Below are 16,417 nucleotides of genomic sequence, written 5' to 3'. Positions count from 1 at the left end.
GCTCAAGGTACGTGTATAAAAGGATTTTCTGAGGAAACAAAGCTGTTGGTTTACCAAACAGATCTGAGGGTGGGATTTGGTAAGGACGGGAAAACTGCTTGCTCATCCTTTATCAGCAAGAGTGCATGAGTCAGCGCCGCTCTGATACACCCAGGGTTGTTACAACACACATAGGCAAGCACACAGACGCACACTCCCTCTATGCCTCTCCCCCTCCTCCTCTCTCTCTCTCTCTCTCTCTCTCTCTCTCTCTCACACACACACACACACACAGGCCATATGACTGAGTCAAGCTTAGATTTTCGTTTGTATCTGACTCGCGATAAGGATTTATGGGAAACATAGTCCGGTTAGACAGCATTCCATGTAGAAAAAACATGTGTGTTAAGCTTGCTGGGACTTAGTTACACACCCTAACCAGCGCGGAAATCTACTCCAGAGTAAGACTAAGGTAGGCATGCTTTCGTTCCTTTGTTTGTGGTTGTGTTGTATTTTATGAAGTAACATTAAAAGTATATCATGTTGTTGTGACAGAAGGGAACTGGTGAACTCTGACGGAGAGACTCTGTGTGTTTGCTGTACAAACAGATATCTATCGGTGGCCATGTCTGCCCCACGGTCGTCTGTGTTTACATTCGAGTCCACCGCTCATTCCTCCCATGTGCTGAGCTCCCTGGACGAACAGCGGCGGCGGGACGTGCTGTGCGATGTCACGGTAGTGGTGGAGGGCCAGAGTTTCAGAGCCCACCGCTCGGTGCTCGCTTCCTGTAGCGAGTACTTCGCGCAGAGGATCTCCTCATTCACACAACATGGGGCGGTCGTCACTCTTCCCCAAGAGGTGAGAAATCACGTCGTGACGCCACAGAGGTCGAAATTATTACACATGCACAAGCTCACGATAACAAAATGTTTTCTGAAAGTGAAGTGAGAAAGGCGCTTGTGAGGCTCGTTTCCTCACAGGTAGTCGCAGAGTTGGGAATTTGTTTGTTGTTGTTTTTTTAAATAATAAATGAGACCGACTGTTGTTTTAAAACGCACGGAAGCGCCAACATATAATCTCTGGCGTCAGTGGACAAATCCATATAGGAAAGATCAGGTCAAACCGGTTAGTGGCTAAATTTTGGTTAAAAAGTCAGACTTAGAGTACTTTTTTTATTCAAGTAAAACCTGCTTTCATAGACAGTCAGAGACTGTCATCATATTAACAGTTAATCCTTTTTATTTCCCGAAACTTCTTTAGTTGGCATAAATCAATCTATTTTCACATGTGGACATACAGTACTTTTCCCTTCATCGTCTACTCTTACAGGAAGTACAGAATTAGGCAGAACATGCTCTTTTTAAAAGAAAATATGTATTTGACCTCTTTTACAGGTGACAGTCACTGGCTTTGAACCCTTGTTGAAGTTTGCCTACACGTCCAAACTACTCTTTGGAAAAGAGGACGTCCTAGAAATCCAAAACTCGGCGGTCATTCTTGGCTTCAAAGACCTAGATGAGGGATGCTTTGAGTTTCTGCTCCCTAAGTTCCTCTCCACCACCACCAAAGGTCCTCCTCCATTCAAGAGAAAGACCTGTTGTAAAGAGAAGAGCAAGCGGCCGCCTTCAGAGGAAAACAGCAACACAGACTCTGACAGCGTATTGTTGGATGAAAAAGAAGTACAACCAGTTGCTGAGTCATCATGCCAGCGGGAAGTGGTTCAGGACTGTAACAAATCAGTGAACAACAAAGTGGGAAGTCAGAAGAGCACAGACACAAGTGCACTAGTAGCTGAGGGAACAAATGACAGTTTTATGCAGTGTCCAAAGTATCGCAAGTTCCAGCTAGCTTGCGGGAAGGACGCTTCTGTCACAGAGAAGAGCCTGGTCAAAACAACAGGGGTCAGGAATGACTGTGTCATCTCTGACTTGCCGTGTTCCAGCAGTGCAAACAGTAAGAATGAAACTAAGACTGAAATCTCTGGAAATTCAGTCTTAAGTGGCTACAGACAGAATAAAGGAGGGACTGATGAGCCATGGAAAATTCAAATAAATGATGGGAAGACAGAGAACTGCTTGGGCCGAGCGACAGCTCTTATGGTTAAGAAGAACACAAATGAAGGAGGGGGCAAATGGAGCGAGAAAGTACGAGAGAATGATATTGAAATGGACGACGGGCTAGAGGGTGCAAGTGCAATCGCCTCCTTGGAAATATCCAGTGTCCAGTCAGACTCCTCAGAGTCAAGCGCAGTGCTGACTGAGAGGTCATCAGGGTTAATGCTGCACCATGGCCCTCAAAGGGCCTTGAATGAGGGTCCTGTAATCTGTAGACCACTGAGGCAGGAAAGGTTTTGTATGGACATTGAAGAAGTAATAAGCCCTATTGTACGATGGCCAATCTCCAGTCAAAACAAGGCAGAGGATAAGATAGAGGGAGAGGGGAAGAGGGTAGATAATGGCTTTCAAGAAGCAAGAAAAGAAGGAAGCAAAAATGGAAGAGTAGCCTTGCCTGTAAATAATATCACTGCGGAGAAGGAAATGGCTGAGAGCCTGGCACGGCAGCTGGGATCTGATATAGACCACTGTCAGCTCAACTTTCATGACCCCAAGGGCGGATGTCCCACCAATATAGGGGCCCAATGCCCACAGAGCACATCTTTAGAGTGGCCGAAGCATAACACCCCCAAAACAAGCTGTCCCCTTTTCCAGGATCTGGACCAAAGGAAATATTCATGGAAAGGAGAAGGGCTGTCTGAGTGTGAGGGGGCATCTCAGTCAGGTGTGTCCTCCTTTAACTCGGGGGAGGACGGCGACTCGGAGACAGAAACGGAAGGAGACAGCGAGTCCTCCGCAATAGAGAGGGCCAGGCAGGTGAGAAGTTAAAATGAATCTCTTCTCCTCTGTCCGGCCCTGCTTAGCCACGACACCTTCTTCTGTAGTTCACGTTGTTCAGAAACTGCAGTGCCTTGAGAAGCATCACCACCTTGCCTGTGGGTGACTTCACTGTGCTTGTTATAGATACCAGTTTTTGGCACATTTTATCATATTCAAATTTGCTTTCAGGCAACAGAAAGGAGAGTTGCCGTGGAGGCTGGTTAAAAATTCACCCAGCTGCGTGTGCGTTGGGACCGTGTATATGCGTCCAACCAGCTGGTTCAGAGTCCAGTTTAGCTTACATTCACAGCTCAGCCTGTTGAGTTAGTAATAAGTGTGAGTCAAACAACAAGTCTGAAGAAGCTCTCAAGTCCAAGCTGACCACTCGGATTGGACAAATAAGGCAGTGAGTGTGCAGACGAAGCTAAGGTCATTTCAGAGGAAAAGCTTTTATTTATAGTAGATAAAACAGTACATGGCTGATACTGTTCCAATATTTCCTGTCCCAGTTTAGCAGCAGCAGGTTTTTAGAGTTAACAATTAACACCTTGGTAAAAATGTAACTCCTTGTTCACTTTTTTTACCCGTTTACACCACTTACAGGAAGTCCCACAAGGGACTTTGAATAAAAACAAAGTAAATGAATTAAATTAAATTCGATAAATTAAAATATGCATAGCCATAAGAAATACACACTGGCCGTAATCATTTCATACCAATAGAGAAACAGTTGTGTTTTTTCTGTGCCATCCTGTTTTTTTGTGGGTGTTATCTAACTTCCAGCTTTCTTTGTTTATTTATCAAAGCCTCTTGTAAGACAAACAGAGACAGTCCTGTGTTGTGATGTTGCGTAAAGATTTAAAAGTATGTCATTAAGGAACACTCTTTGTCTCATTTTAGAAACGATGTCATGTAACATTTTCTTCTTCTTTTTTTTCCTGCTGGGTTTCTTCAGGTGCAGCTGCCATTCTCTGTAGACTGGATAGTGGAGCTGAGCCGAAACGACTTCCAGCAGCTGCTAAAGCAACATGCCTTCACGCGTGAACAGCTGGACTTTGTCCATGATATGAGACGACGCAGCAAAAACCGCCTCGCAGCTCAGCGATGCCGCAAGAGAAAACTGGACTGCATATATAATCTGCAGTGTGAAATCAACAAGCTGGTAAGTATGTTTCGTTTTGTTTTTTTTTAATCAGTAAATTTATCCAAAAGATGCTCTCGGTCGTGCTAATCGGATTGTGTGTTTTGTGTATGTGTATCACAGAAGACGGAGAGGGAGAAACTGATGCTGGAGAAGAGCCAGTTGAGCCAGCTAAAGTTGAAAACGTGTCACAGTGTTTCTGCTTTATGCCAGAGGGTCTGCAGTGAAGCAAATCTACAGCCAGAGCAGCTGCAGGTGTTAGCCAAGTACACCTCCCCAGACTGCCCTCTGTCCTCTTTCTGTCCTCACACAGACACTCTTCTCTCACAGCATGGGTTGCCACTCCAGCCATAGGTGTCCTCTGTGGGTGTTGAACAGTATATGACAAATGAGGAAGCTCCATGAAGTTCCAGCAGGGACACAGTCACTGGACAACATTGACTTTAGATACAGAACAAGCACACTGATGTGGCGATACAGGGTGTCAGAGGACTGCGGCTCCTGAGGTTTTTTATTTCAAACTGATTTTGAAGCCTTACTGTAACCCTTCTCATACATTATCTGAGGGCCTTTACTGTGTATTGTGGCCTGTGTGCAAGCTCCAGTATGAAGCAATGGCTTTGCCAAGTACGATTTTAATTGTAATCGAAAAATTAATTTGCAAATAGAGGACCACAATCAACTGCATTTTTTATTAACTACCCTTTGATTTCCAAATGTATATCGAGTGGGCGGGAATGTGTTCCTTGTGTTTAAAATCATTTCGATTGTCCACCGGTTAGAAGTCCTTCGATGGCTGTAGCAGATGGGGTTTTTTAACACTGTAAATAGCTTACTATAGTTGAATGTCTGGGGAAGCAAAGCAACACAGTCAGGGAGACATTTATAGTTTTAACTGTAACCGAATGGGGACATACATTTATAACATGCCTCACTGCCTGACTACCTCAGGATGACGTGTACATACTTTACAACACAGGTCTCAGGTGTGAACAAGACTATTTGGCCAAAATTACCTCTTGCCGAGGGTGTTGGTTCAGCCCTCTTACTCAGAGTTAAACACACATCAGCATTTTGCACCAAAACCACGCAACTCAACTAACAAAACAAAAAGGACTTGACATAGTGTGGCATGTTTACTTTTTGTCTGGCTCTCAGTTTTCTGGCTGTCATTGTGGTTTTATATCATCCGCATTCCACAATGACACAGCTCTTTTAAACTGCAAACGCCTCTCACAGTTTTACTGTAACTCAGTGAAACACACCTCAGGAATTTTAGCTGAGTCTTTAGCTCCACTGCGTGAACAAAGCACGCCCGTCTGAGGAAAGGGTGGAATTAAAATGATTGAACCAGCCTCCATGTTTGTCTAACCTTTCACTAAATGGAAATATTGTAAGTTATCCACAGCCGATAAAGTTATCTTTATCGTTCGTATCTAAATTATTGGAAAAGATCAATAAGCACGCAATAAATAACGCAGTGATAGATTCAGATGTACAAACTGTTTTATGGTTGTCTTTTAGACTTTATTCTAGCAACTGCACTTTTTTTCCCTCTATTCAGCATTCCGTTTATTAATCTGCTTTCTGTAGTGTTTAGCATTTGTTGCTTTGCAGCTACTCTTCTGGTTTTTCTGTTCACTATTTGCTGTTATTATATGTTTGCATTTATGAAATTGTTGTCACTCATAATAATCACCTGAACGTAGCTGGACTTGAACTGATTAGTGTAAAATGTGATTTGAACAATAGTGTAAATCAGATATGCTGAGTAACCACACTGTGTTTTTGATGACAGTAAGCTTTGAGGGACGATGACAAAACAATCCTTTGCTTTCTCTTTCAAGCTGACTGCACACTGCACAAGAAATGCGTGATAACTTAGGTGCGTATTGCCCTCTAGTGGCAGTATGTGTTTGTACTACATTGAGCTCTTCTATTGATTGTGTGTTTTTTAAGCCATGTTCCAAAAGTACCGTTTCTTTCTATGAACTTTTGCAAGTGCATTCCCGATTTTTCTTATTTTTAGACCATATGTAAAAACAAACCAAAAAAACCCCAATATTAAACTGAATAAAGAAGCATAAAGTTTCCCAAACAGTAAAATATGTTTCTTTGTCCTTCACTTTTAATCCCGGAAAACATCAGTAACGTTAATGAGATGTAATATTTCTTAGCATGTATGACAGATAGCTGAGCTTACGGGGTCTTCAGAGGACTCGTCTTTCAAATTGGACAGACATATTAATGATTTATTACTACACTACATTGTCTACAAATTTAAAGGGACTAATATTAACAATCTCTACCACTTTGTCTCACCTCTGTGCTTTTTAATCTCCTGCCTGATCTTCCTTTGTTTTCGCCTCTTTCATCACTGCCCCTTTCCCCCCTTTTTTCTCTGTCAGGAGGCTGATTTAATTAGCAGCGTCTTTATGTCATCTCTTAGTTTTCTTTTATGTGAGCAAAAACAGCACGATAACACTACACCAAGGTTTTTTAATTGCAGCAATAACAGTCATTCTCACAGCTTACTCAGGGTGAAAGAATGTATCAAAATGGGTGCAAAAGGTCAAGTGGGTTAATTTGGCCAAATTGATTGGGTGGGAACCGACAAACGATAAGTTCCAAGGGCTTAAAGATGAGGAAATCACCTTAAAGCAGGTGGTCCTAAGCCTGGGAAAGATTTCACGAAATGTGATTAAGTTCAAAATCCAGTCATTCTCGAGTGGCTGCACTTTTCTTTCTTTCTTTCTCTTTGTCTGCAGAAATTGGACAGCTTGGAAATGCACTGAATGAGTCATATTTGTTTACGACCCCAGTTTATTGCAAGTAAAGTTTAGGATTTGTATAAAAATACAAATGTAATTCATATGAACTGTTTCACTTCTCGGTCACTAACTGGTATCTGAGTCTTGAAGTAAAAGCAGCTGCAATGTGCCTAACGTTACAAGAGGTGGCTCCACATGAACAATTCTTGGCAGTGACCACAGGGAGAAAGGCACTGTCAGATCATCAGACCAAGTCATTTTTATGATCTCCATACTCGTAACTGATTTATCAAACTTGTCACATGAGATTAATTAAGGTAGCTGATTGTGTGCTAATAAAGTACAGAGTGATCTGTTTTAATCAGTGTGAAATGTTTAAATGTTTTTTTTAAAGCAGTTGTGATGACAACTTCAGCGTGTCTGTTGGTTTACCTGCACTGACTCCTTGGTAACCTTTTGTTGCTGTAACATTTAAGTGTCTCTTCGATCTTCTCTTACTACCACCTTCTCTCTCTTCCTGTCTCACAGAGAATATATGGGCATTTTCTGTAGGTGGATCTTTGGCAGAGCCCAAGAGCCACACAGTGTGCCTTAATGTGCTCATGATTCCAAATTCCAGAAATCAAGAGTTAAATCTACCCCATCTCTCATCACACAGTGAGTTTAAACTTTAAGAATAAACAGAGAATGAAATAAAAATGGCCATTTGTTTTATTTTGTATGCCATATTTTGTGACTAATAACCTCAAACAGCTTTTCAGTGATTCATTTACAGATTGGTGACAAATTAAAGGAAAAAACAAACCCTGACCTGTTTACAGTCGAGGGCTGTTTTGCTATTTGCGGATATTTTTCTGGTTTGATTTGGGATCTTAAGCATCCTAAGTGACAGAAATGCCATGCTGTGTTTCTATCCTGCCCCCTGACAGCACAAGACAGCACAAGAAGGGTCAAATGAATGGTATAAATATGAAAATTATGATTTAGATGTTACAGCCTTCCAGAGTTAGACAATCCTCTTCACCATCACCGTCAGAACATCAATTGGAGAACATAAGATTTTTCAGGACACCTGCACAAAGTAGTTTCCTAAATAAAGAATTGTGTTGCTGGAGGTTTCATAGAGAAAAAAATACAAACCATTTTCATGTGTTTTGGACTTCCCCACAACTCCAGCAACACTGGTCTCAGCTAAAGATAGCTATAGGAAGAATATTTAAGATAACAGTCCCCTTTTCTTTTGAGATCTTATATTTACGTTTAAGAGCAGATACACTGGATGAGTTCGAAAACAAATATCTGTACAAAATTTAATTGACTCCGACAAGAAAATGGTGAAAAACTGGATTATTGTAGTTCACGACATTTACATGATTGAGAAGCTGACATTTATTTTAAGACAGGAAAAGGAAAGGAAAGGAAAAGGAGTAATGTTTAAGTCTTGGGATCCTGGATTGACGATGTATTATCATTTAGAGCAGATACTTCCGCTCTCTACTTGCTAACCTCCTCAAAGTTATGTTAATATTACCTTATTTACTTACTTTCTTCATTGATGTTGGGTTTACATGTGTTATCAAAGAAAATTATAATGTGAAAGCTGTTGTGGTGTGAATAGCATGTACACCCCTGATTCCAAATAAAAATTTAAATAACAACAACAACAAAAGATCAAATGGGTGTTTATCCTTTGGAAAAATACATTTCCATCCCTAGATTGCTGATCCGCAGATTTATAGACAAAAGACAACTGAACCTCTTCTGGCTGGAAGCACATGGTAGCCCAGTGACTTTCTTTATCTTATTTTGTCCTTTGTCACTTTTCTGGAAATCCTGTTTCGTCAAAATACAACTTGATGGTTTTCAGATGACTGAGCTCTAAAATGCTTTGATGCTTTCTTGGCAAGGATGCCTTAACATGCCACAAGCAGATGACCTAATCTTCTAAACCCTCGGGCAGAGATTAATCAACAATCATGTGGCTTCCTTATGAGAATCTTAGAGTCCTGATTCAGCCTTTTACACACACACACACACACACACACACACACACACACACACACACACACACACACACACACACACACACACACACACACACACACACACACACACACACACAAACTCAGTGTATAATTTTTATTAAACTAATAAAAGTTAGACACTGATTTTCTGTTCACTGTCTTACAGTGGTCCTCAGAGTGATCAGAAAATAAATGTTTGTTCCAGGTTAAAGTGGATGAATAAAATCATTGTTTTATGAAGTTTTATGAAAGTGTTAGAAAAACAGATAACATGGTTTATATGTGTTAACTGATTTCACAGCTTTAAAATAAATACACAAGTACAATCTGCACACAGCATAACAACTAAAGAAGGGATGTTAAGTCTTTCTTTGCTTCTCAAACACACCATACAATGACTTCTCACAGCACATTTTCCTGTGCCTGTAAAGTGTAACGCTGCCATTCTGATATCATATGAGAGATGCGTGATATTTAGACGCTCTCATGATGAGCTAAAAAATGTGACATTTTTCTGTGGAGAGGCCCTTGTTTAAATCCACCCTTATGCAAGCTGTAAATAACCAATAAAAACTCACACTACCACATGACACTGCCATATAAACCTCAGTCAGCTATGAAAGCAACCTCTCATAGTACATTTGCAGAAATGCCAACAAACCAAACAATTAATTTAATCCAGATTAGTGGGCTGATCCAGATCAGGATATGAGAGCTAACTTAAATTTATGTCTTAATTCACAGAAGAAGAAGAAGAAGAAGAAAAAGAATGGCATGAATTGAGAGGCTAATACTAGCAAGTAGTACACAGGAGCAGGCTCAATGCAAGGCAACTGGACAATCAGGTTAAGTACTAAATCCCACAGTATGTAGAAGATGCTGTATACAGTATCTGCATAATGTACCTAATGTATAAAATGTAAATCAAAGAATAGAAGCAAGCAAAAGGAAAAAAAAAAAAAAAAGCAGAAAACATACAAAAGAAAAACTTCAAATAGCTAAGCGAGTAAAAAACACAGTGAAACAATAAAAAGAAGAGGAGAACAGGAACAAGGATGCAGAGATTACAGAAACCTGCCTATATGGGTATGAGCGTTGATGTGTGCCTGCAAAGAGAGAGAAATAGCTTCACAAAGATGTTGGAGGATACTCCAAAAAGACTCCAGTTACCATGGATACAAGGGGTTAGGTTCTGATGAAGAAAAATTACATACACAGACACTTAATAATCACTTCTGATAAAAGTGTGACTCAGGAGGTAGCGTGGGCCAAACTAACACTGTGAAGTTTTGGTAATCGGAAACTGATGGTTTGGTCCACGGCTCCAGCTGAAATGAACTGAACTGTCCTTGCGAGTAAGATGCTATGTGAGTGTAGCTTGTAGTGTAAGGCACTGTGAGAGATCAATAACAAAGCAGTCCATTTACCATTTAGATGTTATAAGCCTAAAACCCAGTGTTTAGCAGTATGACAACCACTCCCCTACTATTGACAAAGACATATGTCTGGGAAATCTTTGACCACATAAACTTGAATTGCTCCAGCACGTCTGTTCCATGGCCATAAAAGTCTGTTTACACCAAGCAGGCTCCAGGATGTTTGTGTTAATTATATAAACAACCTATTTGATTTTTTTTATTTATTTTTTAAAAAGTGAAAATTTCACATCATTAGAAAATAGCAAAAAAAATAAATAAATAAATGGGATCCTCTGAAAGAGGTCAGTACTGTTTTCTTTGGCTAGTGCAGAATAAAATTAAAGATGTGTATTTGCATTGAGTCCTTTGGGTGTGTTGCATCAAGCGTATCGGGAGAACTTTCATACCATTCATGAGGTGAAGATGTTGCCAGTGTTTTTCCAAAGCGAGCTGTTGTTGTAAGAGTAAAAATTTAATTAGGTTAAAAAAAAAAATAGGCAGAGATGACCAGAGATTTGTGTCTATGCTCTCTGGCTCAACACACCACATCGTGACGAAAAGCACAGACAGCAGTGTTATTTCATTATTCCGGCAGAAACTTCACACTCGCAGCATGGCACGTTACAACAAAAAGTGTTAAATAAATGAGCAACTTCAAGTGACTTCAGTCTGCAAGCTTTGGTTTGCTCCTCAAAAGCGCAACAAACTAAAATGTTCAACTCTAGTTTGGACCAAAGAGCCTAAACTGTTCCAATCGTTTCATAGTACACACCACCACTGCTCCCCTTTCCTTGTAAGATTCAGATGGCTTTGCCTCTTAGTCCTGCTGTGCATCCATTCTTTTTCAGTTCTCACACTGATCTGTCCTTTCATTATTTCAAGCAGCCAGAGCAGCTCATCTGCCTGTTGGACTTGAGCTGCGGAGAGATTGTGTCGGGTACCACAGTTTTCAGGATGTCGTTTTCTGTGGCCATGATGTGCTTGACTAGGAAGTTTGCAGCTTCACTGATGTTGAGATTGTCCTATATGAGAGAGAAGAACTCATTAAAACAACGTCCCAGTTTTGTTAACCTTGTGTCAGAACACTAACAGAGCATTAGAAGCATTTACATGATCCCACCTTTAAAAATGTGACCGATCGGACTGCTTTTACCGTCACAGAAACACCATCATGTATGTACGTCTTTAAATAAATGCAGTAAACGTTCTTCTGGCTGCTCCACATAAGGAGTGGGTACATCTGTTTGTATAGTCTACCTCTGACACTTCTGGGCAAATCTGCACCTTATAAACTTTGACCTTTCAGAATGTCGAGTCTTGATGCCACAAGCAGCTCCAACACGTCAGTGTCAACAGCAGATGTGTAAGTGCATGCGATATTAGCAGAATTCTATGCAGCAGCATAAAAGTAAAACAATTTTACGGCGTTCTTCTGGAAATGTCGACAAACACACCGAGTACTGAGCGTGAACATTTTATTTAAACCTAGTAATTTAAATGGTCAAGATCGCAGAACACCAAATGCATGTATATCATAACTACAGCAAATTATATGGTGCCTAAAACACAAATTATCCAGCACATTAAGCAGGTAGAAAATGTATATGTCATCAAACTGAGGTTTTATAATGCCCACTCAAGAACAGAACTGAAAACAGTGGGGTTTTGATTGGAAGCAGAACTCCCCGTAGGATGTGGGAGTTTTTGAACACCAGACAGTTAACAATAAATTATGGAATTTCTTCTAACCCTGCACTGTAAATGTATCTCATGAGCATATAAAAGCCCAGTTAGCTCTATGGAGATGATCATTTCTGACTAAAGTGACCAGAGTGTGACTCAGAGATGGCTGGGATTCTTTCAATCCTAAACAGTGCTTATATTTTGAGAAGTATCCCTAGATGCACTCTTGCTCGGGGTTGTATGTTTCTTTAATGGTTGCTCTGGGAAGCAACTGATTACCTTAGCTTGGCTTCTCTTCTGACACTTAGGAACAAAGCTAAAAAATAAATAAATCTCTGTTTCAGTCAGATAAGACTATTTTAAAATGACTGATTGATTAAAGGAGCACAATATAGTCAGCATTTGGCATCTAGGCTCTTGGCTCATTATTCCCTGCTAATATATTATATGTAAAATTAGGGAGAGATGAGTCAATATCCCCCAGGGCTTACAGTTGGGTGCTATGGTGCTGGTGGAGAAGGATGCAGGGAAGCTGTGGCTACATGTTGGTGGGAGAGATGGGAACTATAACAGCTTAAAAAGACTTCCAATAGGAAGGGTGTGTCTGTTATATGATGTTAGGAAAATGAGGTATGTTCTGTGTTTGTTTAAGAATCTGTTTCATTCCATACTTCGGAAATGACTAGCAAACTGTAGCAAACGTATTATAACTGTACTTTGGTCGCACCTTGGCAGAAGTCTCAAACCAACCGACAAAGCCGTGGTCCTTGCAAAACTGGTCCATTTTAATGCCATTGTTGGTCAGCTCCCTGCCCTGGTCACACTTGTTGGCCAGCAGCACGGTGGCGATGCTCTTTCCATTAGCCAGCATTAATTTAGAATCCAGATCTTCTTTCCACTTAACGACAGCCTCAAAGGTTGTTGGCCGTGTCACGTCGAACACTATGAAGGCCCCCATGGCTTCACGGTAGTACACTCGTGTCATGTTCCCAAAACGCTCCTGACCTGTGATTCACAAACACAGACAAACACGGAGATTCATTCATTCGTAAGACAGCGTTGTTGTTGCCGGCATCAGATCCAATGACAGATTTTCATTGTTCTTCCTGCATGTTTGCAGCAAAACAACTAATACAGCTGACTGCAGTCAGCAGTGCCTGCATTCCCATGAAACAGCACATTCCTGTAGTCTTACCATCATGTTGCACATAAACATATGGCCAATGTGACTGCTTGATTTGCTTAATTTAGACATGCAATTTGCAAGTAGGTTAAAACAGCATTTATCCCTGTACGCATGTGAAAAGTCTATATGGAAGATGTATGCACGTGGATGTACGTGGGTTCATCTGAGCTTGTGCAAGAAATGAAAATTAGAGGAGCAGGTTAGCTGTTAACAACACATTCCCTCAGAGATGCGTGATGCGGTCTAATTTGACTTGTTGGTCCGGAACAGAGCGCGTAGGTGTGTGCATCCTGCTTGCTGTGCAGGAAATGTCCTCTCAGCAGAAAAGTTAATACTAATGGATGGATGAGAGGCCACTTCTGGCTTTAATAAAAGCTCTCTGAGAAAGACAAAGTGTTGCCATTTACCATCATAAGTAAGGGGAAATTGATAGCTTCCTCCTTTCGTGCAAGGCTGTATATAAATAATTGCCATTGTGTAAGAGAAGTCACAGACAGACGTGTCACATTTGTCACTTGACAAACTGTCATTCAGTAAGCCTAGGGTGCGCTTTAAAGTTTTGCATGACTTCCAATCAAAGCATATGAAATGTATTCCCCGCATGATGAAAAGAGGATTAATGTTTCACTCCTCAGTGCCTATCTGCCCATCTGGATTAATTCAACCAGGTAGACAAACTAAATCAGATGTGACTTACTATATTTACTTGACCCTGACATAATCATTTAATTTAATGAAGAAAAATTAAACCCATAAGGCATGTACCTCTGTGTGTGTCTCACTTTGCTCGTTGTGACTGAGTAAGGTGGTTTTGTTTTTTATTAGGGCTACAAAACACTCCTGTAACTCCTTTAAATCTCCCTCACATGGCTCTAATCACATGATGCAACATCATACCTTAAATGAATGACTGAACAACAGTGTGCTGGTCTTGTCTAAGCAGTGTGTGTGTGTCAGAGAGAGAGAGAGAGAGAGAGAGAACGTGGGTTGTGTCAGATACCAGCTCTCCACAGTGACAGTGCATCTCTATGTTGTGAACGTTTCATAAATATAGAAGAGTCATGCCTCGTTGTCACTTAGAAGATAAGTGTTATCTACCCAAAGGATCTTTTTTTCGGGAACTAAGCAGCACTGCTACAAATTTTCTAACTTTTTCTTCCTCCACTAGTTCTTTTACATTTCATATTTTAAAATACCAAAAGGAGGGAAAATGGTGTAAACGGCGTATAATACAGATCCCTTACACCCGCCATAAACTTTTGTGGAGGAAAAGCAAGTTGCCAATTTATTTGGCCTGCTGTCACACCTACAGACAGATACAACACGTAACACACACTCAGCTTCTTCACTGCCCTACCTGCAATGTCCCACAGCTGGAGCCGCACCGTCTCTGAATCCCAGTTTAACACTTTCAGGGCGAAGTCAACTCCGATCGTAGCCCGGTAATTAGTGGAGTAGGTGTGGTGGACGTAGCGCCTGATGATGGAAGTCTTCCCGACCCCCAGGTCTCCGATGACCAGCACCTTATACAGGTGCTCTTTCCGTAGACTCTGCATACCATTGGAGTGTGAAGGATAGTTGGTCATCCCACCTGTCAGAGCTCAGCAGCGGTAGCAGTTTTCAGTAACTCTGACCTGGCTCGAGTGCGTTCCCCTGGTCTCCTGCGCGTCTTTCTCCGCCCTCCCTGTGGCGGGAGTGTGTGATTGCTGTGGGGCTGTGTTTGGGAACTTGTGACCTCGCCTCGCCACTCTGAGGAGACGTCAGTGAAGTAACAAGACTTTGCGAGTGTCTGTACTGCCCCTTTATACAACGGGTTAACCGTTTACGTGCTGGCATCACAAGTTCGTCTGACCGTTAAATATTAACGAAACTATAAGCACTAACAAGAGCAATACCCGAATCTTGCTCTTAAAGAAAACAAAAATTACACAACAGACACTGGTACCGTTTTGTATTGCGGTAGGGTAACTGAGGATAACTTTTAATTGAGAACATCACGGTGTTCTAAACATGGACCAGCCAAGGAGCAGAGGTGGATAAGTGAGTCTGTATCAAAAATACTCTTAGTGATTAGTTTTAGCCAGTTAACAGAAACGGATTTATTCTGTAACTTCAAATTTGAACCACATTTGAATTGGATATTCATCTGTTTGGGTAGTTGCTATCTGTTCTCTGGGGGAATAAAACAAACAAAAACAAGTGCTGGCATATACGTACTTAGGTTGGTTGCAGAAGTATACAATGGATGCAATAATATTAAATGCTTTAATAGGATCTACATGGATGCATATGCAGTGAGACTGTGAATCTACTGTACATATGTTCCTGCAAACCCAGCCCTCATGCCTTCAAGCCACATTATGTTATTGTGTGAATATAAAATAGTCTGGAGGAGTGTGAGAATCATCAAATGCCTGTGCGTGAGCTCAGCCAAGAAATATATGTTTGCATTTTTATAGCAGTATGCATAGGAGGCTCAAAATAAAAAAAATAAAAAAAATTATGTATTGTATTTTATCTTTATTTGTTTCAGACATATAAAACAAAAAACAATATATACACACTACATATATTTTCATTTACAGATACGAATATATATGTAGATATACACACACACACACACACACACGTATGTGTTCAGATAAACAAAAAATATATAATGAAATAAAACAAAATCGTCTGACATAATGTAACAATGTTTGGTCTGAAAAGGAGTAGGAAGAAGTATGAACATACTTATTAATTCCTACCCCTGCTCAACATCTTATTGATCCCACATAATTCACCTAATTCCCATCATCACATACTCCACACGATACACGAGGAGAACCTATATAAACTTGGCTACCGTGATTGATATAATTTGATATTTTTATACATACAATGGGTGATCATCTTTATCGGTATCATATTCTTCCAAAATCAGTTTTCGAAGTATTTTCATGAACTTACTAATTCCTGAGCATTGCTGTAGATCTATAGTAAAACTATTCCACAGTTTTACCCCATAAATAGTGACACAAAAGGTTTTAACCTTTGACCGTGCTTTAAGAATCCTTAGATTCAATTTCCCCCTCAATTCATAGTCTCCTTCTCTGTCATAGAACATCCTCTGTATATTTCCTGGTAACATATTGTATCTGGCCTTGTACATAATTTTTGCAGTTTTATATTTTATAACATCCATAAACTTCAGTATTTTTAATTTCAAAAACATGATGTTAGTATGGTCTCTAAATCCTGCTTTATTAATCATCCTGATTGCTTTTTTTTTAAATTTTACATATTGGTTGAAGTGCAGTTTTATATGTGTTTCCCCAAATTTCCACACAGTATTCCAA

At 40.5% G+C, this 16,417-nt stretch overlaps 2 protein-coding genes across 2 annotated transcripts; one reads left to right on the top strand and one right to left on the bottom strand.

Moving 5' to 3' along the window:
• Window positions 1–228: 228 nt before the first annotated feature.
• Window positions 229–7,405, top strand: bach1b (BTB and CNC homology 1, basic leucine zipper transcription factor 1 b). The gene is made up of 5 exons (XM_085420685.1): window positions 229–451; window positions 589–838; window positions 1,375–2,850; window positions 3,809–4,015; window positions 4,118–7,405. The coding sequence occupies exons 2-5, from the start codon at window positions 605–607 to the stop codon at window positions 4,346–4,348; spliced, it is 2,148 nt and encodes a 715-aa protein (XP_085276811.1). The 5' UTR covers window positions 229–451; window positions 589–604; the 3' UTR covers window positions 4,349–7,405.
• A 486-nt stretch (window positions 7,406–7,891) lies between these two features.
• Window positions 7,892–14,834, bottom strand: rab38b (RAB38b, member of RAS oncogene family). The gene is made up of 3 exons (XM_085420684.1): window positions 14,434–14,834; window positions 12,618–12,895; window positions 7,892–11,229 (listed from the first exon to the last, which is right to left on the bottom strand). The coding sequence occupies exons 1-3, from the start codon at window positions 14,660–14,662 to the stop codon at window positions 11,080–11,082; spliced, it is 657 nt and encodes a 218-aa protein (XP_085276810.1). The 5' UTR covers window positions 14,663–14,834; the 3' UTR covers window positions 7,892–11,079.
• Between the last annotated feature and the right edge of the window lie 1,583 nt (window positions 14,835–16,417).

The sequence above is a fragment of the Rhamphochromis longiceps genome, linkage group LG10 (genome assembly GCF_057381845.1).
Source record: "Rhamphochromis longiceps isolate RC_006_pf linkage group LG10, R_longiceps_female_GT1.1, whole genome shotgun sequence".
In the NCBI taxonomy this organism is placed as follows: domain Eukaryota; kingdom Metazoa; phylum Chordata; class Actinopteri; order Cichliformes; family Cichlidae; genus Rhamphochromis; species Rhamphochromis longiceps.
The sequence above is the reverse complement of the archived record's forward strand: the minus strand, read 5'-3'. Positions and strand labels throughout refer to the sequence as shown.